Below are 24,271 nucleotides of genomic sequence, written 5' to 3' on the forward strand. Positions count from 1 at the left end.
GTGAAAGGAGTTTGCGGCAGGAATGAATGGATTTCATTAAGGGCCCCCTACCCTTTTCTCATAATTGGAGCAATGTCTTTGTGTTCCTTCTGCTATTAAAATTATACCTTTACCTCCTTGAGATGTAAACTGAGCAGACACATAATTAAACAAACATAGCAGCTGTGATTACTTCAAGACTGACCATTAGACTGAGGAGACTTGGAACAAACAACTCTTCACACTGAAGTACTTACTGAGCTCAAAATGTAGATTCTTGCTGATTGCATACTTGTGTATAGGATGTGAAGATCTTCTGATGGTCCGAACAGATAATGGTATATTCATTTTAAAAACAGTAAGTCAAACATTGGTCAGAGAGTCCACAATTCGTCTTCGGCTATTTATTTATTTTTAACCCTAAATAAATATATCCAAAAGCCACAGTAGGGAAATACCCTTATTAGGACCCAGTTAAAATGTCACAAAATAGCAGGCAGATTTTCAAGTTCTGAAGAGCTCAAAATCTCCTGTGTGACATTTTAGCTAGTCCTAATCAAAGTGTTCCCTGGCTGATGTGGCTTTTGGATTTCTTTTCTGTTGGAGCAACACAGCTTCCTATGATGTTTGTATCCTTTCTAACAGTATTTAATTTTTTTAACATTTTACATAAAATTTATACCATACAAGGGTGCAGCTTTCTTAGTAAAGGGTGCAGTGGTTTATTCACATTTTGTCTACAAAAGCTCCCTAACATTATTTTGCTGTTGTTGTTCAAAAGAATTCCACAGAGCCATACCTCACCTCGAGTGACTTCCTCAAAACTTCTTACGTCCTGGCAGTTCTCCTCTTCTTGGCCCTCATCCTGCAGAGGACATTTCTTCAGGCCTCCTATTATGTTACCATAGAAACAGGCATCAACCTACGAGGAGCTTTACTGGTGAATACAATAATTACTTAATTGGCGTACATGCTGTGTGAAATCTCTTGATAAGGGCTTAATATCATTCAAACTTCAGCTAAGTTATTTCTTTAAAGAAATGACAGGAGTAACTTATGGAAGGAGAGACGGTCTTGTGGTAGCAAGCATGGATTGTCTCCTTTGCTAAGCAAGGTCCACTCTGGCTTGCGTTTGAATGGGAGACTACGTGTGTGAGCACTATAAGATATTCCCCTCAGGGGATCATCTGTGGGGAAAGCGGGCTAAGCTCGCTCTCCCCACAACCCCCCTTACGGCTCTTCACACTGATTGTGTGAAGAGCCTCAAACTCTACTAAGCTGGTCAGAAAACAACTGCAGTGACATTGTCATATGACCAGTCAGTGGGGGCACAGAAGGAGCAAAGTGCATTTATGGGTGGGCAACCTGTGTCCCACACATTAGAGTTCTGAAACAGAAATGGTGGGCAGGTGGGGGGCAAACTATTTGTCTGAGAGTGTGTTTGGCCATCTCTACCCCTGGAGCCACCCTTGTGTTAAGTTTCATTTTGCAGGCACAAATAGACTGTGCAGACCGAATCCAGAACACTTTCAGAACTCAGCAACAACCATAAGCCCTAAAGAACAAGCTTTAAAATGACCACAGTGACATGGGACAAATTTCCTACTGGTAATTGGAATGACTGGAAATTGTGTTGATTCTACAGGGCTGCAGAAAAGAGTGACCCTATAGAGTTATGGAATTAAGTTCTTTCACATAGCAAATGATGTCTGTGTTTTGTATTCCTAGTGATTGCTAAATTGTAGCTAGCTGGTGTTTGTGTATATATTCTTTGAGTTAGTGTACCATGGTAGTTAGCAAGATGATTCCTCCTTCAGTGTTTTTAAAATACAATTGAAACACATCTTTTTAAAGAGGCTTTTTAATGATTTATCTGCTGCTGCTATCTGGTAGGTTATTTAGTTTTTATAGTCCTCAGTTTTTAGCTTTTTATTAATCATTTAAACTTTTCTTTAAAAAATGTAGTTTTAAATGTGGTTTTAACCTGGTCTTTTAGCTTGTTTAACTTTATTAATCTTTTATTTTACATTGTATCTATTTTATTAGTGTTGTGAGCCCCCCCCTCCCCTGCACCCGAGCAGTAGTGTACTGGAGGTGCAGGGTATAAATATGTGAAAGAAAGAAAGAAAGAAAGAAAGAAAGAAAGAAAGAAAGAAAGAAAGAAAGAAAGAAAGGCTCTGTTGTGTTGGACTAGGCTTTTGCTATGCCAGATATCTCTGAAATATATTTTGTTCCATGACATTTTGTGTGTTTTCCCAGGCAATGATCTACAATAAAATGCTGAGGCTCTCCACCTCCAACTTATCCATGGGAGAAATGACCTTGGGACAGATCAATAACCTGGTTGCCATAGAAACAAATCAACTCATGTGGTTCTTGTTCCTGTGCCCCAACCTATGGGCTATGCCCGTTCAGGTAGAGCATCGAAGTAAGGGCCGAATTCTTGGAAGACAAAATAGATTGGGGGCGGGGGGGGGGTTACAAAGCATACATTACTGAATCTAAAGCACCATGGGCCTGTAAGGAAAACCACTAGTTCATGGTAGAGCACCTGCTTCACAAGCTCAGTCCCTGGCACCATTCTACAATTTGACATGAAGAACCGCTTGTCAGGATAGACAAAAGTAGGCTGGATGGATTGACTTAGGAAACCCCAGCTAGGCCCTGACACTGAGAGGAGGCCCCAGGAACCATAGTCCCTGCTGGAGCTCACCTTGGCCACTAAAGCCCTTTTGAAAAAATCTGGGAACATGGGTGACCCTGTGCCCCCAGGTGGCTCCCTGATCTACCCTCAGAACCCCCACCATTGCCCGCGTGACCTCAGATGCAGAGGTGATATCAAGCCAGGGCGGAGGTCCACCATTAGAGGCAAAATGTCCATCTAACAGCCTAGGAGGGGACTTCTCTCCCAATGGGCCTACTCAGAAGGGAGGAAGACCAGCTCAGGTGTTTGTCACAGCTGTGTATTCATCTCAGCTTCAGGGAGAAGTGGAGCTCCAGTTCCCTGTATAAACTCAGAATCTGCAGCCTGTTCTTCACCCTGTCAACAGTTCTGCTTTGGGTGTTCCTCTGTAGGCCGGCTCCTAAGTTCCTGCTCCAGCCTTCACTTTGGCCGTTGGTCCAGGCTTTGCTCCTGATTCACCTTGTTCCCTGTTCCTGATTCTGCCTGCCTCTCCTGCTTGGCCTTCCAGCCTTGGCTTGGGCTTCAGGTCCCCGTGACTCATCTTCATCTTTGCCTAGCACAATCCTTCCTCACTTTGCCAGGCCTGGGCATGGTGAGAAAGAGGATATGGCTTACAGGACATAGGAAGGCTGTCCTGTAGGAGGAGAGGTCTATCAATGGCTACTAGTTGGAGGGCTGTGGGCCACCTCCAGCCTCAAAGGCAGGATGCCTCTGAGTACCAGTTGCAGGGGAGTAACAGCAGGAGGGAGGGCATGCCCACAACTCCTGCCTGTGGCTTCCAGCGGCATCTGGTGTGCCACTGTGCGAAACAGGATGCTGGACTAGATGGGCCTTGGGCCTGATCCAGCAGGGCTGTTCTTATGTTCTTATGTCCTGTGAATGAGCAGCAGGCCTAGTTATTATTACTGGCTAACATCCTGATGAAATTACTCAACGGGGGTCCCACGGTGGGACGTGTTGAGTAATTTTGTCAGGAATCCTGACTCAGGATGTCAGCCACTATCATCATCATCATCATCTGACATCCTTCTGACTGAGAACACGTCTATGTGCCAGGAAGATGCACCCACATAGCAGAGAGTTTCCAAAGTACCGCAGCACAGAGCGCAGAGGATGAGAGTTCCCCCCCCCCTCAAATCTCTGCTTCCTTTGGAAATAACCCTGCACCACCTAAAAATATTCCCTGAGGGCTGTGTGGCCCTCAGGGAGATATGTGGCGTGGCACAGGGCAGTTCCAGAGAGAGCAGAGAAGATCCACGCAATCACACCCCACCAATGCTGCACAGCTAAGAAAGTGCTCCATAGCACTGGGTAGTCTTCCTAGTGTGTGGATGCTTCCCTAGGAAGTCAGCTGTTGTTGTTGTTATTTATATACCGCTTTTTTAAAAAGGTTCTCAATTAGTTTAAATGAGGGTGGGGAATAGGGATGTGCATGAAACAATTCAGCATGTTCAGTAGGGACACACCAAATTGCTTTGTCATAGCCCACCGAATCATTTTGGTGGGGAGAGGAATAGGACCTTCAATTTTATTATTTATGTATTTATTTTTATTTTACATTTATATCCTACTCTTCCTCCAAGGAGCCCAGAGTGGTGTACATAGTTAAGTTTCTCCTCACAACAACCCTGTGAAGTAGATTTTTATTTTATTTTATTTTATTTTTATTTTATTTTATTTTACATATGTTTATACCGCCCAAAACCTACGTCTCTGGGCAGTTTACAACCCAGAAGACATACTTAAAAGGGTCACAATGTACACTGGTATAGAGATGATGGGCATTCTAACATTACCTAACAGGACATAGCCTTTGGCCTAATCTGCCTTCAGAGTTCTGCACCAATCAGATGAATAGCAGACTGGGTGGGATTTAAGGTTGGAGGTGAGGTGCTGAACCCTCCCCATCACTGGTCTTTCTTTCTTTAGCCTCTTTCTCAGGTGCTTTTTTTCAGCTTGGGGATGGGAGAAGGACTTTGGAGGGTGGGTTATACTGGTCAGAGCAGGCCCTGCCACTTTTTAATGTGTTAAATCATGCTCCCTCTGCCATTTTAGATTAGGGATGTGCATGGAACCAGTTCAGAGGCCCTTTATGGGCCTCCGTCTGAAACAATTCAAAAGGCGGCTGGTTCCGTCGGTTCGTTGTGTGTGTGGGGTGCTGCTCCAAGAGCGGGTAAGAGAAGCGACTGGCCCAGAGTCACCCAGCAAGTATCATGGCTGAAAGGGGATTTGAACCCGGGTCTACCCGGTCCTAGTCCAGCACTCTAACCACTACACCATGCTGAGCAGGTCCTTACCTGCTCCTCCACTGCTCCACCGCTTTTCCTGCTGTGGCGCTGTACCGTTCAGAAGTCCACGCATGGCTGCTGTGCTGATGCAGTAGCCTGCACATGGCACCGGGGTGCACATGCCCACCATACATGTGCAGCAGCCATGTGTGTGGTCATGATGATGTGTCCTGGTGCTACGTGCAGGCTGCTGCAGCAGGAAAAGTGGCGAGGCAGCAGAGGAGCTGGTAAGGACCTGCTTTACTCGTCCTTAAATGTCCCGCTCCCCACCCCACCAAAACACTTCATGCACATCCTTAAAAAAAAAAAAAAGAATAAGATGGTTCCCTGTCCCCAAAGGGTTTACAATCTAAAAATAAACACAAGGTAGACACCAGTAACAGCCATTGGGAAAGATGTGGGGTTGGATAGGGCCAGTTATTCTCCTCCTTCTAAATACAAGAGAACCACCATTTCAAAAGGTGCCCCTTTGCCCAGTTAAAAGGAGATATATTTCTCACTGGGGAGATAAATGTGTGTCTGGGCTGTACCATTTCAGTTTGTAGGCTGCTTCGTGCTTTTTAAAAAAACTTTTGTATAGAAATCTAAATGTCTGGGAGAACAGTTTTAGACCTGACTTCTCCTTGATATGCAGATTTCTAAAAGTAGGGATTTTGTTGTTGTTGTTATGAATCATTTGGGACTCCACCAGCAATACGAAGTAGTATAGCCCACAAGGTATATCTGCACAGAAAACTAGGCCATGGAGCAGTAGGATTGATTGGTATAGTCAGGAGATGGGTGTCTGTATTTAATCCCTCTTTCTCTTTGTTGTTCCAAAAGGACAGGAGTAGAGGGCTGTTTTATGTTTGCGACATAACTCCTCAAATGTTTAAGACCTTGTAGTTAGGGGTATTCGTGAATATTTATTAGCACTGGTTTTTACATTGGTTACTGAACTTTTGATTTTGTCCAAGATAAAGATCTAGGACACCATCCTGCCAAAGTTAAGCACTGTTGAGTTTCACTGGATGACATGAGGAAGAAAGTAGTTCCACTGAAATTAAAAGGACAAGTAGGCATTGCCATTAATTTCAATGGCACTACTTTGAGCACAAGTGAACCTCTCCATTTGTGAACATCTGACATCTGCAGTTCCAAGTATTCATGGCCGGGTAATTGACACCCAATCACGGCATATTTGGGAAAGGGTCAAGTTCCACATATCTGCTGAACTTTTTATTTGGGCCAGCATAAAGATCTAGGATACCATCCAACCAAACTTAAGTGCTGTTGGATTTTACTGGATGACACGAAACTGAGTTTCACTGGATGACAGTGACCTCTGAGGTAATTTCCAGCCACAATTTTGGGAAAGGGAGCCATTTTGTGGCACTTAAAAAAAAATTGCCATGATTTTTCACAGGAAAATGGGGGATTGGGGACTTTGGTGGGGGTAGAGCTGGAGACCTGGGGAGAGTGGTAGGGTACTTTTTTTATTTTTATGGAAACCTAACTCCCCCATTCACATTGTCTTAATGCTCCGTTATCTACAGTTTGATTACACATGGAAATCTGCAGGAACAGAACCCCCATGGATAATGGGGTCCACCTGTAATTTCCTTCCTTATGTCAACAACTGATTCCAATCAGATACATTTAAGCAAATGCTTCCCTTCCCTTCCCTTCCCTTCACAAAGTTGAACCAATATAATACATTAAAACAATACTGTAATGAGTTCCATAGGGCGTCACCATAGAGGATTCCTCAGCTTTAACAACCTTTATTTCTCTCTCTGAAAACACACAGCGTCCTACTCTGTGAGGTTAATGTGATTTTAAAACAACTTTGTGATTAAGGTGATTTAAAGACAACTTTGACTAAATTGTGTCCCTAATATAATGATCATGATCATCATCATAATTTTCATCATCGATGGTTGCACATAAGGGGATTTATTTATTGTTGTTGTTGTTTAAAATACGTGATACCCTTCGCAGTTAAATGGACTGCATGCATATTTTGAATTAGCATCTCCATTGGGGTACAAACCCTAAAATATGAACCTACTCCTTTGATCACCACTTTCTATACAGATTTATGCACTGAAATATGGAACCAAACACTCCTAAGTTTCTGAATTCCTCCCCTCTTTTTGCAGATCATCATGGGAGTGATCCTGCTCTACTATTTACTTGACCGAAGTGCCCTGGTTGGAGCTGCTGTTATTGTCCTGCTGGCTCCAATACAGTATTTCATAGCAACAAAGTTGGCAGAAGCTCAGAAGAGCACGCTTGTAAGTTGTTCCCATACATGTCGCCTGTAGTTAGAGCAGACAACTGGAATGGAATCTGGAGTTCTGTTCCCAGCTGTTGTCTGTTATTGCATGTGTTGCTTACCTCCCTGTTTAGGCTCATTCAATGGTCATTGGTATCAACCAGAGTAATTTAAATACAATTATTTTGCATTTAAATAATTTCATTTATTAAAAACATTGGCAATGACATTAGAAAAACCTTACTGCTGACATTGGCTGCTTCACTGGCATTTGCATTGCTGACAAACCCAAATGTTGACATTCAGACAATCTTCCAATCTTTATCCACATTGATTGGAAAAATACTCTTCCAGTTTATTTTGAAGACCCTCCAAACACCAGAATGCCTACAGAGAATTCAAAGCAAAACCACCATGAAACCACATTCAGTTTGTCATATTCTTCAGATGGCAGGGGATTCATAAAGCCATCCTAGGAAAGGGAGCACTTATGCTTTTTGTGCCTGTGACTTCTCAGTATCCCATGGTGTGATTCATGATGTAAAACTGCATATAGCAACTGTGAAGCACAGGACAAATGAGAAAGTCAAAAGAGCTTAAAGTCCTCCCAAGCACTAATGAGCACTCGGTCCAATCTACACAACCCAGTGAAAGACAAGACAGTGAAGGCAAAACTACTTTTCCAGGGGTTTCTACTGCAACATAATTTGCCATTTGCTGTGAATGACACTTTCAGTAAACTGGTAGGCAGAATGTTTCCAGTCCATGAAATAGCTAAGAACTATGCATGTGGATGCACAAAATCCAGTCCGCTTATCCACTGTATTGGAAAAGAGAGCATAGGTGCCATCCAAAAGCAATTATTACCTTCAGGTGAATCCTTACCCATAAAAGCCTTGGGCGTGCGTCTGTGCCGCCCGTGTCTTTTTCGCCCGTTCTGGGCATGCGCGGAGATGGGCGGCCATGTTGGACCCGGCCGCCGGTGGGCGACTGGCCCCGATGGCGGTGGCCGCCGCCACGGGAGACCAGAAGGAGCAGAAGCGGCGGGCGGAGAGTGCGGCCGAGGCGGCGGCGGAGCCGCGGCCTCGGCCAAAGGAGTGCGGGCCAAGGAGGCGGTGGCCGTGGCGGGGCGACTGGCTCCGATGGCGGCGGCCGCCGCCACAAGAAACGGCGGGCGGAGAGGGCGCCCGAGGCGGCGGCGGAGGTGTCGGCCCAAGGAGTGCGCCCGAGGCGGCAGCGGGAACCGCCCCCCCACTAGAGCCCGTTATTACAACGGGCTTACACATACTAGTTAAAGACATACTTTTCCCTGAGTACAGATGGCAGTTCTGACAAGGACAACAAGTTCTTTCCAATACTTATCACCTTTGAGGATTCAGAAGGATTAGTTAGGACTCACTTTCTGGATATGCCCACAGTAAACCATGCAGATGCTGGAAATATTGCAGCAGCCATTGAAAAATGTATCTCTGATTCAGGACTCAGCCTAGAGAACTGTGTTGCTTTTGCCTCAGACAACGCCTCTACAATGATTGGGAAGTACAATGGAGTCCCGAGGCTTCTACAGAAGACATGAACTGATGGAAAGATTTATAGTGTTGGCTGTCCACGCCATTTAACTCATCGAGCAGCAAAACATGGGGCAAAGGCTCTTTCAGTTGACCCACATGATTTTTCATCCATAACTATTATAATTTTGGGGAAAAGCACCAAAAGAAAAGAACTTGGGAAGACATTTCATTTTGTGATTAAACAGTCAGAAAGGTCCTAAAACATGCTGCTACCCAATGGCTGAGCATGTCTTGCACACTGGAGAGATGATTCTATGGCCACATTCCCATGTAACGGGAAACTGGAGGTGAAGGAACCCGAGGTTGAATCTCTTGTATGTCCGAATGTGTGCAACTGCGGTTCCATCAGAAAAGTGACCCAAGGTTTCCCTTCCCAAATTCCAATTTGAACCCTTGGACTGCCCCTACCTGAGGTTTGCATTCGGCAGTGTTGTGTTCGAAAGTAGAATTGGGTGCCTGTCTCTCTGTCCTCTGAGACTAAACATAGACCCAGCGAACACATGATTACAGAGCCTGTTGTTAAGGGCTTGGTTGATCCCTTAACCCTGGCTGTAAGCTGGGCTACAAAGCAGGGCTCGGTAGTGCTGCCCCGTCGGGATCGGGCCCGATCCCAGTGGTTTCCATGCGCAGCCTAACCCAGGCTGGCGTCCTTAGCGTGGGTTAGGGTGCCCGTGAGAATAATCTCACTATCTTAAATCATAAGAAGACTGTTTGCATCAGCACCCAAACTCATTTCATAACCACGTAGAAGCAACTGCTATTACAAAAGTAGTATATAGAGAAATTAATAATATATATGGAGAAATAGCATCTTCTTTTTTAAACACTTTTTGCAAAAAAATTTAAAGTGCAATTTATTTTCTCTTTCTTTGTTCATTTTCCTGTAATGGCAAGGATTATTCTACAGAGAGGCTGAAGAAAACCAATGAAATACTAAAAGGCATCAAACTGTTGAAGTTGTATGCTTGGGAGCACATCTTCTGTAGAAATGTGGAGGAAACGAGAATGAAGGAGCTCATCAGCCTCAAAACCTTTGCACTTTACACTTCTCTTTCCAGTAAGTCATTGTACTCTCCATCATGTGGGAAGTTGGGTGGTAGGCCTTGCAATCAGAGTCAAAGATCAAGAATGTGTTATTAGAACCACAGCTGTCAATTTTAGTTATGCCGTATCTATGGATATAATCTAAGATCCTACCCCTTTTAAGTGCAGGTCAAGAAAGGGCCACGCCTGAAGATCTAAGTTAGGGGGTCCCAATCTTGGGTCCCTAGATGTTGTTGGACTACAACTCCCATCATCCCCAGCCACTATGGCATGTTGCTTTGTGCCTAGAAGGGAAACCATTGATAACTCAGCCTGTTCCTGTATGCATAGCCCTGACCTATTCATCTAAGAAGATATGTGAAAGAGATTTATAAAATTATGCCTGGCATGAAGAAAGTGGAAAGAGACATTTTTCTCCCTCTCTCACAGCACTAGAATCAGGGGTCATCCCATGAAACTGACTGAAATTTAGAACAAAGGAGGTACTTTTTCACACAATTCACAATTAATCTATGGAATTCTTTGCCACAGGACACAGTGACAACCACCAGCTTGGATGGCTTTGATATAAGCTTGGGCAAATTCTTGGAGGACAGGTCTATCAATGGTTACTAGTCTTGATGGCTATAGGCTGCCTCCAGGTTTAGAGGCAGGATGCCTCTGAATACCAGGTGCAGGGGAGCAACAGCAGGAGAGAAGGCATTCCTTTGTCCCCTGCTTGTGGGCTTCAAAGAGGCATTTGGTGGGTCACTGTGGGAAACCAGACTAGATAGGCCTTGGGCTTGATCCAGCAAAGGTCTTCTTACGTTCTTAACTGCATAAACCCACCCTGGCATCCATTTATTGGTCACAGTCTACAATGGGTTCTCAACCCAGGGCCCCCAGATTATGGGAGCTAGATGGACCAATGGTCCCTACACAGTCTAAGGCAGCTTCCTGTGTTCTCAGCTCAGTGGTAAAGCACCTGCTTTGCACAAAGTAGGACCCAGGTTCAAAGGCTGACATCCCTAGAAAAGTCTAGGAAGGACCTTTAACTGAAACCCTAAAAAGCTGCTATTAACCAGAATAAACAATGCTAAGCTGGACTGAATAATGACCTGATTCAGCATAAGGTAGTTTCATTTTTAAATTGTTCTCAGTCCCTGGCTCTTCTCAGATGCAACACCCTATCTGTTCACAATTTTGGCAGAAGGATTATATAAAGTACATCACATTCCCCAAATAACGAGTTTCCAACATCTCCTATCATCATCATCATTTTATTTATTTATTTATTTATTTATTTATTTATCAATCAATCAATCAATCAATCAATCAATTAATCATATTTTTATACTGCCTGATATGAAAATCTCTAGGTGATGTACAAATTTTAAAATTAAAAATCACAGGTTAAAATACATAACATGATAAAAAGAATATAATCTTCCTCCTCCTCCTCCTCCTTCCCCTAAGATGGGACAAAACTCTGTTTAACTTGCAAGTTATGTAACTTGATTAAGAACAAGTTGTTCTAGTAAGAACTAATCAGCCTACTTTCTTTTCACTGTCTCTACAACTGGACTAAATTTGGTTCAAATAGAGGTCAACAAGTTAGATCTCTTGCACCTCAAATGTTCATGTCTCTGCCATCTTGGATTGGGGTGGATGACATCATTACAGACAACACCACTGAGGTGTCCCTGTGTGGCACTCAGTACAACTGTACCAAATTTGATTCAGATCAGTTAGACAGTCTTCAACTTCGTGTACTTGCACCTCAAAAGTTCACATGTCTACCATCTTGGATTGGGGTGGATGACATAATCACAAACTACACCATTTGGGCATCCCCATCTGTCCATAAAGCTGTAGCAAATTTGGTTTAAATCGATTAGGTGGTTCACAAGTTAGCCCACTTGTGCCTCAAAAGTTTATGCAACTGTCATCTTGGATCGGGGTGGATGACATCATCACAAACTATGCCATTGAGATGTCCCTATATGTCCCTACAACGGTATCTGGTTTGGTTCATATTGGTTCTGGCATTGCGAAGTTGATGGGCGGGGGGACGACACATGAATGAACACAAGGACACACGGACACACACACAGAATGCCGGGTGATCTCTCTATAAATATGGTCCAATAAAAATTATATTCTGACCCTTCTTTTTGCTTTTCTCATACTCCAGGACAAGTGTGACAACAACTGTACACCTAATTATCTGTGCTTCCGAATTAAATTTGGTAGCATAGTTTAGTTTACACTAACAATTACAGAGACAATGTCAATAAACGTCATATGAACAAGGGATTTAAAAAGCAAACCAACCCTACAACTTACACTGATCTGTGACATGAAACCCCAGGTTTATTATATTTTAATATGTGTATTATGACCTGTGGTTACAACAATAAACTTTTATTCATGTAATCCCAGCATTTTCAATAATCATCCCTCCTCATAAAAACAAGAACATTTAACTGTAGAATACAATCCTAGAGTTCTTTGGGGAATACATTTCCTAACTTCATAAAATACACAAACCATAATATTTCCAAGCATGTTTTTGTCTGACATGAAAAACAGTAAATTTGTTGCCTGTAGGAGTTGTCTGGTGTTTTGATTATGGGCAGGAAATACAGTACGGTCAGGGGCAAAGTTCATAGCAGTCCCCTCTTTTATTCCATAGGTTGAACTTTGAATGCCATAGGCTGAACTTTGATGCGTACGTGTGTTAATGACTGTACTTATTCCCACAGTTTTTATGAATGCAGCGATACCAATTGCAGCTGTGCTTGCGGTAAGAATTCCACCCAACACAGAGACTTTTTAAATTTTTGCCTGTTTGCATGAAATGAAATCTTCAACTGGATCTGTACTTACAACAGAATGAGGACTTCTGAAGTGGTGGAGTGGACACCACTTGGGACCAGGGGCATAGTCAGTGGTGGATTTAAGGAGAGGCAAAGTAGGCACTTGCCTGCGGGAGCAAAATCTGAGGAGTGGTGAATTTTGCTGCCCCTTAAATTTTTCTACCTCTCTTTGAGGGTGAGGGGAAAATCCCCCCTTTTTCTTCTAAAAGCCCCCACTGCATTGCTGGATGGGGACGACAAATCCTTGGCCACCTATGGGTGGGGAAAGGTGTAATCCGCCCCTGGGCATAGCTAGGGGAGAGAAGGCCCATGTTCACCCCTCTCTTCGGCAGCCCCTTGGAGTGAAGGAGATAATTAAGAAATAGGGAGGGGTGGAGTTGGGGGCCCCTCAGGCACTGGGGGCCCGGGTTCTTTGAATCCATCTGCTCAATTATAGCTGCACCCCTGCTTGGGACTGCAGGAATTGTGTGCTGTTTTGAATGTTTTCCCCATGTAAACCGTTCCTTGGATTTTTAAAAACTATTTCTAAGCCCATAGAGAAAAATTCAAATCCAGGCTGCTCCCTGCGTACAAGTTTTCTGCAAGCAGTGAATTAGGGTTTTGGCCTTGTGTTTACTTTCTTTACATAGGGGAGCATTCAAAATGTGATGTACCTGACAGAATGAAGTTTGAATGAAGGTCCTGGTACAATTCAGGACTTGGTCACCTCATTCCATATCATTCTATTGCCCTAAGCTGGGTATACACATGCAACAGAGTCAGATGGGAATGAGAGGGTAGAATGCGGAGGTGAGAGAATGGGCCATCCCATTCTACTCTACCCATATTAATATACCTCTTTTCAACAAAAGTGCCCAAAGCAGTTTACATAGAAAAATAATAGTTAATAAAATGGTTTCTTGTCCCAAAAGGGCTCATAACATAAGGTAGACACCAGCAGCAACAACCAGAAGTATGCTGTGCTGGGGTTGGACAGAGAGACTTCAGGCAGGGGAAACATCATTGAATTATTCCCCAAATTAAAAAAAAATACATCCTGGCAAATAGAAACCTAGCAGACTAGAGTGAGAAATTCTAGCCCAGGGGTTCCCAACTGGCAGTCCTCCAGATGTTGCTGAACCACAATAAATTGTAGCTGGGGATGATGGGACGTAGTTCAGCAACATCTGGAGGATCACAGATTGGGAACCCCTGTTCTAGCCCATCCCTCTACCAGCTATGTTATCTTTCTGTTTGCAGGGAGTCTCAATGCTACAGGGTTTCTCAAACTGAGGTCCCCAGATGTTGTCGAACTTCAACTCCTATAATCCCCAGCCACAAAGGCCTTTAGCCATTCCTCTAATACATTAAAAGCTCCCTGCAAATAGAAAAATAACATAGCTGGTAGAGGGATGGACCAGGAATTCTCACCCTAATGTGCCTGTTTTCTATTGCAATTGGGCTGGGAGGTGGGGTTTCTTTTAACATGGGCAAAGACTGAAATGGTTGAGTCATTTCTGCCATCTCAGCATTCTGTCACTTAATCTTGCAGGGTGCATAGGCCAGTGTGCATAGGCCATAGTGTGTGCTGAGACCAGCACTCAGACCCCACTGAATGCTGCACAGTTATGCACATTTAGCCAGAAGGGAGCACCACTGATCACAGTGCAACTTACTTACGAGGAAACTAGAGTTGTGTCGAAAGACGTCCTCCTGTGAGAACATTCGACACAAAATAAGGATGGGCATCAAGGATGGGACAGGGCTTTCTCACTTGTTGCCCCCAAACTGTGGAACTTGCTCTCAGTGGAGACCTGCATGGCTTCATCTCTCCCAGCCTTTAGGAGGAATGTAAAGACTGTCCATTTTCTCCAGGTTTTTGGCCAGTGAGCTCTTTATAAACTTTTAGTTGTATGCTCTTTTAAAGTTTTTATTGCATTTTCATCTTGTTGTTAACCACCCGGGTCTTAGGGTCTTAGAAGGGTGCTATATAAATATAAATAAATAAACAAAAATTTCCAGGTGACTTGTGGGAAACAAAATGGCAGCGGCTAGCTTTGGAGAGGAGAGCTGGTCTTGTGCTATCAAGCATGACTTGTCCCCTTAGCTAAGCAGGGTCGGCCCTGGTTGCATATGAACTGGGAGACTAGAAGTGTGAGCACCGGAAGAGATTCCCCTCAGGGGATGGAGCCATTCTGAGAAGAGCAGAAGGTTCCAAGTTCCCTCCCTAGCAACGTCTCCAAGATAGGGCTGAGAGAGATTCCTGCCTGCAGCCTTGGAGAAGTCGCTGCCAGTCTGTGAAAACAATACTAAGCTAGTTAGACCAGTGGTCAGACTTGGTATAGGGCAGCTTCCTGTTTTCCTATGTAGTTTTCCATTCCACCACTGGCACTAAGGACCCCATGTTTTGTCTTCGTTTTCCTTCTACTTGCTTTCCCTTGAAAATTACCTGAATGTGCCCCGCATTTTGCTGCCTGCAGACAGGAAGATCGTCTTGTCCTGTCCAAAGTAACATTTCTTCTAACAACCTCCTCTTTTTCTGATTCGACAGACCTTTTTGACCTACACATATATTGAATCTAAACAACTCACAACAGCCCAAGCCTTTGCTTCACTCTCCCTGTTCCACATCCTGGTCACTCCACTCTTCCTGCTCTCCACTGTGGTTCGATTCGCTGTCAAGGCCTTCATAAGGTATGTACCTTCGTGTGTAATAAAATAAGAATTTGTCAGGCCTCTGTTGCCTATGCGGTAATCCGCCTATGGTCACCATCCACCTATTATCATTGGTGGTCGGGGTGGGTGATCATCCACCTATGATCACCATCCTGCCTTTTTGTCTGTGAAATCCCATCATTCTGAGGAGTAGCTTTGCTGCACTGAGGGAGGAACATTTTGTGGTTTGCTATCAATGACTCTCATTCCAGTCCTGAATGCACAGTTGCAGCCTACTAAAGAATTCCTGCAGGTCTGTAGAAACAACAACTCGGAGCTGAAAATCCCTGGTTGTCATGCACCCCTTTTCTTGTTTTATTTTTTGAAAATTTAATTTGATTTATATGCCACCCTTCTCAAGGTGGCTCAGGGCGGTTTACATTCGAATAAAAACAATTAAAATCAATTAACAATTAAAATAAAAAACCAGTTAAAAATTAAAATTACAATTAAAACTAGATAACATTAAAACTAAATATAATTAAAAGTCAGGCTAAAAAGATGGGTCTTTATGGCTCTTATTAAAAGAGTATTAGACAAATACTAATATTAATTTTTGTTTACACAGTCAGGTGTTATTGACTGGCTTGTTTTATCCAGACATTGAGTCCTTCCCAAGGACCTGGGATGCCAGAATTTTGTTATCAAGATTGTTGCTGTTATTATTATAGATATTGTTGCAGAATATAGGCTGTTCCCAGTAATATTAGACAAATACTCTTATTAAGTATCTTATTAAATACTTATTAAAAGAGTATTAGACAAAGTTAAAAAGGGAAGGTCTATCATTGAATATGAGCCATGATGGCCTGATGGAAACTCCATGGTTAGGCAGAGTCTGTCACTGAATACCACTTGCTAGGAGCAACCAAAGCCACCTAATGGTGCAGTGGGGAAATGACTTGACTAGCAAGCCAGAGACTGCCAGTTTGAATCCCCGCTGGTATATTTGGAAAATATAGTCAGGAAAACACCTTTATCGGCAACAGCGATATAGAAAGATGCTGAAACTATGCAGGAGATGTCAATGGTAAACCTCTCCTGTATTCTACCAAAGACAACCACAGGGCTCTGTAGTCTCCAGGAGTCGACACCGACTCGCTGGCACACTTTGCCTTTTACCTTTAGGAGCAACCAAAGGGGGGGGGCTATTGCCTCCATCCCCTGCTTGTCAGCTTCCCAGAGGTGTCTGGTTGGCTGCTGCGGAAAGCAGGATACTGGACTCCATGGACTTTTGGTCTGATAATGATTAACATTTGTACAACATGTTTGAGAGCTCAAAATATTTCACATTAATTATCTCATGGCAAGACTTATAACAATGCTGTAACACAAGGGTTCTCAGCCTTGAGTCCCCAGGCTGCTGGATTACAACTCCCAATACAAGAATGATGGCATCCCCATATTAATATGCATTCCCATATTGAAGCTGAGGCTGGGAGGGAATGATTTGCCTAAGGCCATCTTTTTTTTTCTCATTTGGGAGCATTCAGTGATGTGATTTCCTCCTTCCACCGGCAATCTGAAGTGGGATGGTCCAGGAACAGTTATACTTCATCATAAGCTGTTTGTCTTGAGATCTTTGGTCACAAGAGACTGAAGTTTGTAGGATCAGAACTATGGGCTCTAACAGATGCCATGGAAGTGTAATAATAGTGACGATGATGACGATGATGATGATGCCATGGAAGTGTTTTAATGACTATTCAGCAATACTGTCCCAGTGGGTTATGTATGGTGACACCTGGTCTCTGTCTTTATTTCTAGTGTTCAAAAATTAAATGAATTTCTCATAAGTGATGAGATTGGAGATGACAGCTGGAGGAACGGTGACAGTGCCTTAGCGTATGAGTCTTGTAAGAAGCACGCCGGACTTGTAAGAGTCTCTTCTTTTAAAAAGAACCATCAAACATAAGACTATGCTCTCAGCACACTGACGGTCAGGTAACTGGCCGACATACTAAGGAAGTGCTTGTGTGAAGGGCAAGGTTTCACTGGCTCAAGAAGATTGCATAGTTGAATATTTGAAAATGCACTGATTTTATCAAGCTTTTAATTTGTTTGTTTATGGTTCCATTTCTATAGTGCTTTTCATAGGAATAATCATTAAATAAATTAATAATTTATTATTAAATAATAATTTAAAATAATATTTAAATAGTGAGCAGTCTACAATATAATTAAAACAAGGCACAATTAAAATACAAGTTAAAAGTACAATTATTATTGAGTATAAAAATAATATATCTCTATTTAAAAGTTTGAAAACCTGTATAAAATGTTTATGATGTTGAAAGTGTTTTAAAGGTTTTCTAGTTTTATTGATAGTTATTTTAATTGGTTTTAAATGATTTTAGGTTTTAGTTCTTGGGTTTTAATTGTAAACATCCCAGAGATTTTATACAGAGAGGTATATATAAATATGATAGTGGAAGATCTTCTCTGGGAGATGTACAAAGTTATGCTATAAGATTGTATAATGAGTGTAGTGGAAAAGTCTTGAGCAATGGCTGTTGCGCAACTTGTCAACATCTTCTGCCTGCAAGGCCTAGTCTCAAATTTGTGCAACATCCTTGTGCTATGACCCTAAACTAGCATACCAACAATATGTTAGTTCAGTGATCTTCGCTGTTTTTCAAGTGGGAACCACTTCAGCAACAAACCTTCAGTGCTCGTACTGTTTCTCACTGTGATGACCTCCATACAGTACTGTGCTTTTCTCAGTGCTGGGAGGGCCCTTTAAGAGAAATAGCTCCCTCACTTAAGAGCTCTATGGGGAAAGCACTTCCCAGTACTCTGTGCATGCTTTCCAAGACAGTGCAGGGGCTCAAGAGGGCTCTATTTCCCTTAAAGGAACTCGGCTGGCACTGGGCAAAGCATTGGTGAGAATGGTCGCCAGAGGGAATGGGTGCCGGGGGGACTGTGCTGAGTATCCAGCTTTGGCTGAAGCGTCACACAGGCCCAATAAACAGTTAGCTGAGAAGTTGCACTTATTGTAGGGTTGATGGGAGCCACCACTGGCCCCAGGACCATACAATGAAGAACACTAGGAACATAGGAATTTAGGAAACTGCCATATACTGAGTCAGACTATTGGTCTATCTAACTCAGTATTGTCTTCACAGACTGGCAGCGACTTCTCCAAGGTTGCAGGCAGGAATCTCTCTCAGCCCTATCTTGGAGAAGCCAGGGAGGGAACTTGAAACCTTCTGCTCTTCCCAGAGCGGCTTCATCCTCTGAGGGGAATATCTTGCAGTGCTCACACATCAAGTCTCCCATTCATATGCAACCAGAGCAGACCCTGCTTAGCTATGGGGACAAGTCATGCTTGCTACCACAAGACCAGCTCTCGTCTCCTGTGCTAGTAGCACAACACTGGTCAGGAGTGCAAGCTCTTGATGTAGTGGAACTCACCTGTGCAATAGTCAAGATGTTGGGCAATACATTCAGTTGGGGACCTCTGACCATTTGCAGCAAATGGCTGAGGTAGGGTTCATTTCTTCCACCCATCCATCTTGCAATGTTGCACTGGTATCTCCCAGAGGGACCCAGTAGTTGCTGAAGCAACCCCATAGAATCCAAGAAATCCCCGTTTCTTCAGAAGTAATGGGTTCCCTGTACTAGCTACCTGCCATCTTCGGTACCCATCCCTTTCTAGATAGCCCTTATATGTATTTTAGCTTCTGCTCCCAGGAGATTACTGTGGCCATAGTAACAGGGCATCTTAGGAGGTTTGCGAGGAGTGAGTGGAGTTTGTGCACAGGATTGTTTTCCTGGAAGGGTAGAAGTTTTTACCATTGGCAGAAGGGCTGTCCTGCCCTGCCTTACTTCCAAACTACAACTCCCACAATGTTCAGCTACATCACCCACATGTAGAAGCATTCACAACTTCTTGGTGCCCTGAATTAAATGGGGGTTGGCAGCAGTGTTCCAGGGACTCCCAGCTGTTGTTGACTACAACTCCCAGAATCCCCAGCTGCAATGGCTTTTGCTTGGGGATTATGGGAGTTGTAGTCAACAACGTCTGGGAATCCCTGTTAGAGGGACCACTGGTTGGCAGTAGGGTGGAGGAGGACCTGATCCACATCAGGCAGGACATGGGTTGCAGGGAGACCTCAGGATCATTTTGAGCATCCAGTGATATCATCAGGAATGTCCCCAAAGCATTAATTCATAATGAATCCAGGATAACAAGAATTGTTTTCTCATGGCTACTGCAAATCTAGATAATTAATCCAGTTTTCTCAGATTAATAACAAATTAGATGGAAGTGAAGAGTGGGTGTCTGCTCATTCCTAAGGAAAGCATATATAGATTTTGAAACTGATGCATACTTTATTCCACAATTTTTCAGGAAATAACATTTCTGTTCTTACTTCTCCCTTGCTGTTGACGTATTTAGCATTCCAAAGCCATAAACCGGAAGCAGCCCTTGAGATATCAGCTGGACACCTGTGAGCAGACCCTGAGGGTCCCAACCCGCCACATGGGCTTTGATGATTGTGCCATTAGGGTGTGTTATATTTTAATCAGACTAGCCACACAATCAGGTTTAAGTGCATTTTTTAAAAAGACTTATTACGGATAATTGACTATTTTTAAGCCTGGCTATTAATTTATTAATTGGTTTCATGAACTGATTACATTCTGAAATTCAATACTACTGTGGGTGTATGGTTTACTTAAACAGGGGGGTGGAGTTTATCCTGTTCTGGATAGAGCTGCACTCCACCTTTAAGAGCAGTTTAACAGGTTGGAAGTGCTGTTGGAACCAATGCTGTCTTTGGAGGTCCAAGTGGTGTCTGTGGCAGGAAGCATCTTTTACCAGCTAAGACTGGTAACCTTTTGTGACCCTTTCTTGAGTCAGATAGCCTGGCCAGAGTTATCCATGCCTTCTCAACAACTATAGATTTCTGCATGGGGCTATCTTTGAAGGTTGCTCTGAAACTTCAGGTGGTGCAGAACACAATGGCTACATAAGGAAATTTGCTCCAAGTAGTCCTATTGAAATTAAAAGGGCCAGTTAGGCAATGCGCCAGGTCTTCCAACCTTTGGAATTTGGGCAAGCAGCAACCTGCCTAGGAGGGTCTGTTCTGTGGCAGTGCCCCAGTTGTGGAACACTGTCCACAGAGATGATTCCGGTTCTAACATATGCCTTTCCATATTTCAGGTAACCAATGGATACTTTTCATGGGGAAGTGGTTTAGCTACATTATCCAATATTGATATTCGAATCCCAACAGGTACGATTAATAACCATCAAAAGAAACAAAAATATATAAGTGGATTATAAAACAATTATTTTAATAAAAGGCTAAAGTTATGAACTTTTATGTTGCATTGATGTCAATAAAAGATAAGCACATTTTAAAATCTCTTGTGCTGAAATACGGATACAATGAATATTTATATACCGCTTTTCAACAAAAGTTACCAAAGTGGGTTACATAGAGATAACTATATAACTAAAATGTCTCCCTGACCCAAATGTCTCACAATCTAAAAAGAACTGGATGCGTCTTAAAGCTTGTGGGGGGGGGGGGATCACGCTCATATTGTATTCAGCCCTCCCTCCCTCCAACAACAATTTATATACTACTTTTCAACAAATGTATCCAAAGTGGTTTACATAGAGAAATAATAAATAAACGAACTGGGCCGGGCGCAGAGCATCTATGCCTACAGTTCTCCCCGCTGCCCACCACCGCCATTTTCTTTCCCTGCCTGCTGCTGCCATTTGCTTCCCTGCCTTCCCACTGCTGCCGCCATTTTCTTCCTCTGCCTGCCTGCTGCCGCCATTTTCTTTTCCCCCACCGCCATTTTGTTTCCTGCCTCGCCCACAATCCTGTCCGCCGGCACTGCCGCTTTCATCTCCCCCTGCCGGGAGCTTGCTCACTAACGCTCACAGGAGCTGCCATGCATGGGATTAGTGACAGATATGCCTTAGAGAAATATATACATAGATAAGACGGCTCCCTGTCCCCAAAGGGCTCACTGTCTAAAAAGAAACATAAGATAGACACGCACAACAGTCACTGGAGGTACTGTGCTGGGGTGTGTGTGGACAGGGACAGTTATTCTCCCCCTGCTAAATAAAGAGAATCACCATGTTAAAAAGGTGCTTCTTTGCCCTCCCTCCCATAACTCATATATGCAAGAATTCATTCGTCATAGATATGATGACAATCAAATTAACCATCAGCTTTCCATTCTAGGGAATGGGTTTGGGTCTAACTTTAGTCTTGTTCTTTTGTAGGCCAAATGACCATGATTGTGGGTCAAGTTGGCTGTGGTAAATCTTCTCTCCTTCTTGCTATCCTCGGTGAGATGCAAAACCTGGAAGGCAAAGTTCGTTGGAGCCGGTAAGTTCTGAGTGGTTTGAAAATAGTTTCCTGAAACGTGGGATGGGAACTCTGTTTTAGGTCCAGTATACTTACAGAGCAGTCACAAAGGCTGACCCACTAGTGAGACATGAGTCATGGTGAGACAGTAACCTCAAGGGGCAGAGTAGATGAGGGGGCACCTCAGCTGCCCCTCCCCCAGCCGCCACCGCCTCACTGCGTCTCTAATTGCCCTGCCTGCCCTGATGCCAATAATTTCCCCGCTCTTCTTGTCTTCTGTGAGTCCACAGTTTCTGTCTCTCAGTTCCCCACCACCTGCCTTTTCAAAAGGCAGGGAGAGTGGGGAGGCCAGTGACCAAAGAACAGCGGTAGCACCGTCACCACAAAGTAAAAAGGAGGTTAAGGGGGCACAGGGAAGAAAGGTCTGGATGGAGAGAAGGGGCAGAGGGAAAGGGCCGTGTGTGGTGGTAGGGATGAGCAGAGGGGTCTGGTGGAGCACCAGACAGAGAGGAAGAGAAGGGTCCATATGGGTGAGGGGAGGAAGATTCCTCTGTGGTGCACTTCACACGTTGGTTGAATTGGTTCTTGGAGGGGAGAAGAGGACAAATTATTCTGTGGCATGTCTTGTGGGGAGCTGGCGTGAAGCAGAGTGGTAGAGCAGGCGGCGAGAGGCAGTGCTGCTGGCAAGAAGGTGGCAGATAAGTGGGAAGTGGGCAGGCAGCAGCAGGAATGGCCAGCTGGCCAGTGCGAGAGGGCAGGGAGGAGGCGAGAGGGTAGTTCATGTTCTTAGAACACATCCGCCCAATTATAGCTCCACCCCTGATGCATACCCAGCAGAGGATTGGCAGAGAAAGGGGGCTCAGCATCCACACAAACACAAGCTGCACATGCAAGAGGGGATAGATTATGCCAAAGTTTTCTTTGGACAGAGATCCAAAATATGAACAATTATAAATGGGTTTGTGTGTGTAATTACTGTAATTACTAGGCAGTTGATAGCATCTAGGCAATGTGCAGCCTTTGTAGATTCAGACAAACTCCCCACAGCTGGTATCAAGAGTGGGGGGGGGGGACTTTGCATCAAGAGATAAATATGACATGTATTTTGTGTGAGATGGCCACAGCTCAACTTCTTGATATTGCTGCATGCAGCTGTTCAAGTCTGCATCTCATTTTCATGACCACAATGCTTGTCTGCAGTTAATGAACAAGTTATGACATAATGTGTGTAAAATATGTGTTAGTCCTGGAAACATGTAAACAGCAGTTTGGAGATCACAAGAGCTGAAAAATATCGTCAGTCCAGCCCTACTTTCCCTGAACTCCTGGTCTCCCATGATTAAATATGTTCTCGTATTTTCAGTGGTCAGCCTCCAGACTGGATGTGCAGAACTGGTTTGATTTGAACCTGGTTCAATTCAAACTGTGCTGGTTAGAAAGGTTTGAAGTCGAACCAGACCAGCCCTCCCTAAAGGGGTGCCAATCCGAGTTCAGACTCAACCAACCCTGGTTTGAATCTAACCAGTTCAAAACCCGTTCAACAGTTTGAGGAGTATACTTCGAGGATTCCCCTTTATAAGCAGAGGGGGGGACCCTGCCTTTAAAATACTTCTAATGGCAGCTTGGCGTGCGGGCAGCAACTCTTCTAAACTCCAGACCAGGTCCAGCACTCCCAGCAGTGCAGCCCAGTCCTGACCTCCACACAAATGGCCTCCATGAATGTGTGGAGGTCACACAAATGGCCTCAGTGCATGCATGGAGGCAGGAACTAGGTGCCAGACCTGGTCCAGCGTTTAGAGGAGCCAACAATGCTGTTGGTAAGGTGCCCTCTCACTGCTCCCCCCCCAGCTGCCATTAGAAGTATTTTAAAGACAGGGTTCCCCCCTTTGCTTGTAAAGGGGAATCCTCACTGGGTTCCCCTTTGCAAGCATACCCCTTGAACCAGATTAAACCACTTCCAAACTGGTCCGGCCCAGTTTGAACACCAATTTGAACCGGCTTGCAGACTGGATTCAAATTCAGTTGAATTCGAACCAAACCACTGGAATCAGTACCATGCATACCCCTACCAGTCTGACGCTGAACTAATGCAGCAAAACAAAGCTGCCCCCACACAAGAAGGTCACAGAGCTGAGCAGATGCTCAAAGTTGATCAATTTCTTGTGGTCTTGACTTGCTTGTGCAAGTGTTGTGTTTGTGCAACAAGGATAGCAGATATCTTTGCATCATTCCCTGCAACATGACTGAGGTAGGTGGTTTCATGGCAGGAGGCATGCCACAGGTTGTGCAAGTGTGCCCTCTTGCATCAGTGCAACAGAAAGCTGAAAACCTCAGGTTGCTTTTTGTATGGGTCCGGAGTTTCATGCATTTTGGACATTCAGGTTTGGCAACCTCTGGCTCCTTCTACTCTGGTTTCCTGTTACGTGTGAATGAGGCCTATGAGTTGAAGTCCATTACACATGCCAGTTCTGGAACTGAAAGTCAGATGGAATATGCTGACATTGGCAGATTCACACAACATAACATCTGAACTAATGCAGCAAAGGGGAATCTGCA

The 24,271-nt window shown here is 44.0% G+C and overlaps 1 protein-coding gene across 8 annotated transcripts in view; it reads left to right on the forward strand.

Moving 5' to 3' along the window:
* ABCC9 (ATP binding cassette subfamily C member 9) overlaps positions 1–24,271 on the forward strand; it is a 108,762-nt gene that overhangs the window by 33,196 nt on the left and 51,295 nt on the right. For all 8 annotated transcript variants that reach the window (XM_053257771.1, XM_053257778.1, XM_053257770.1 and 5 more), the window contains 10 exons: positions 761–919; positions 2,239–2,394; positions 7,092–7,226; positions 9,673–9,835; positions 12,567–12,607; positions 15,211–15,353; positions 17,142–17,250; positions 19,777–19,887; positions 20,545–20,617; positions 21,631–21,736. In XM_053257771.1, coding sequence (XP_053113746.1) covers positions 761–919; positions 2,239–2,394; positions 7,092–7,226; positions 9,673–9,835; positions 12,567–12,607; positions 15,211–15,353; positions 17,142–17,250; positions 19,777–19,887; positions 20,545–20,617; positions 21,631–21,736 — 1,196 coding nt within the window. The remainder of the gene's footprint in view (positions 1–760; positions 920–2,238; positions 2,395–7,091; positions 7,227–9,672; positions 9,836–12,566; positions 12,608–15,210; positions 15,354–17,141; positions 17,251–19,776; positions 19,888–20,544; positions 20,618–21,630; positions 21,737–24,271) is intronic.

Source organism: Hemicordylus capensis, chromosome 5, assembly GCF_027244095.1.
Source record: "Hemicordylus capensis ecotype Gifberg chromosome 5, rHemCap1.1.pri, whole genome shotgun sequence".
NCBI lineage: Eukaryota > Metazoa > Chordata > Lepidosauria > Squamata > Cordylidae > Hemicordylus > Hemicordylus capensis.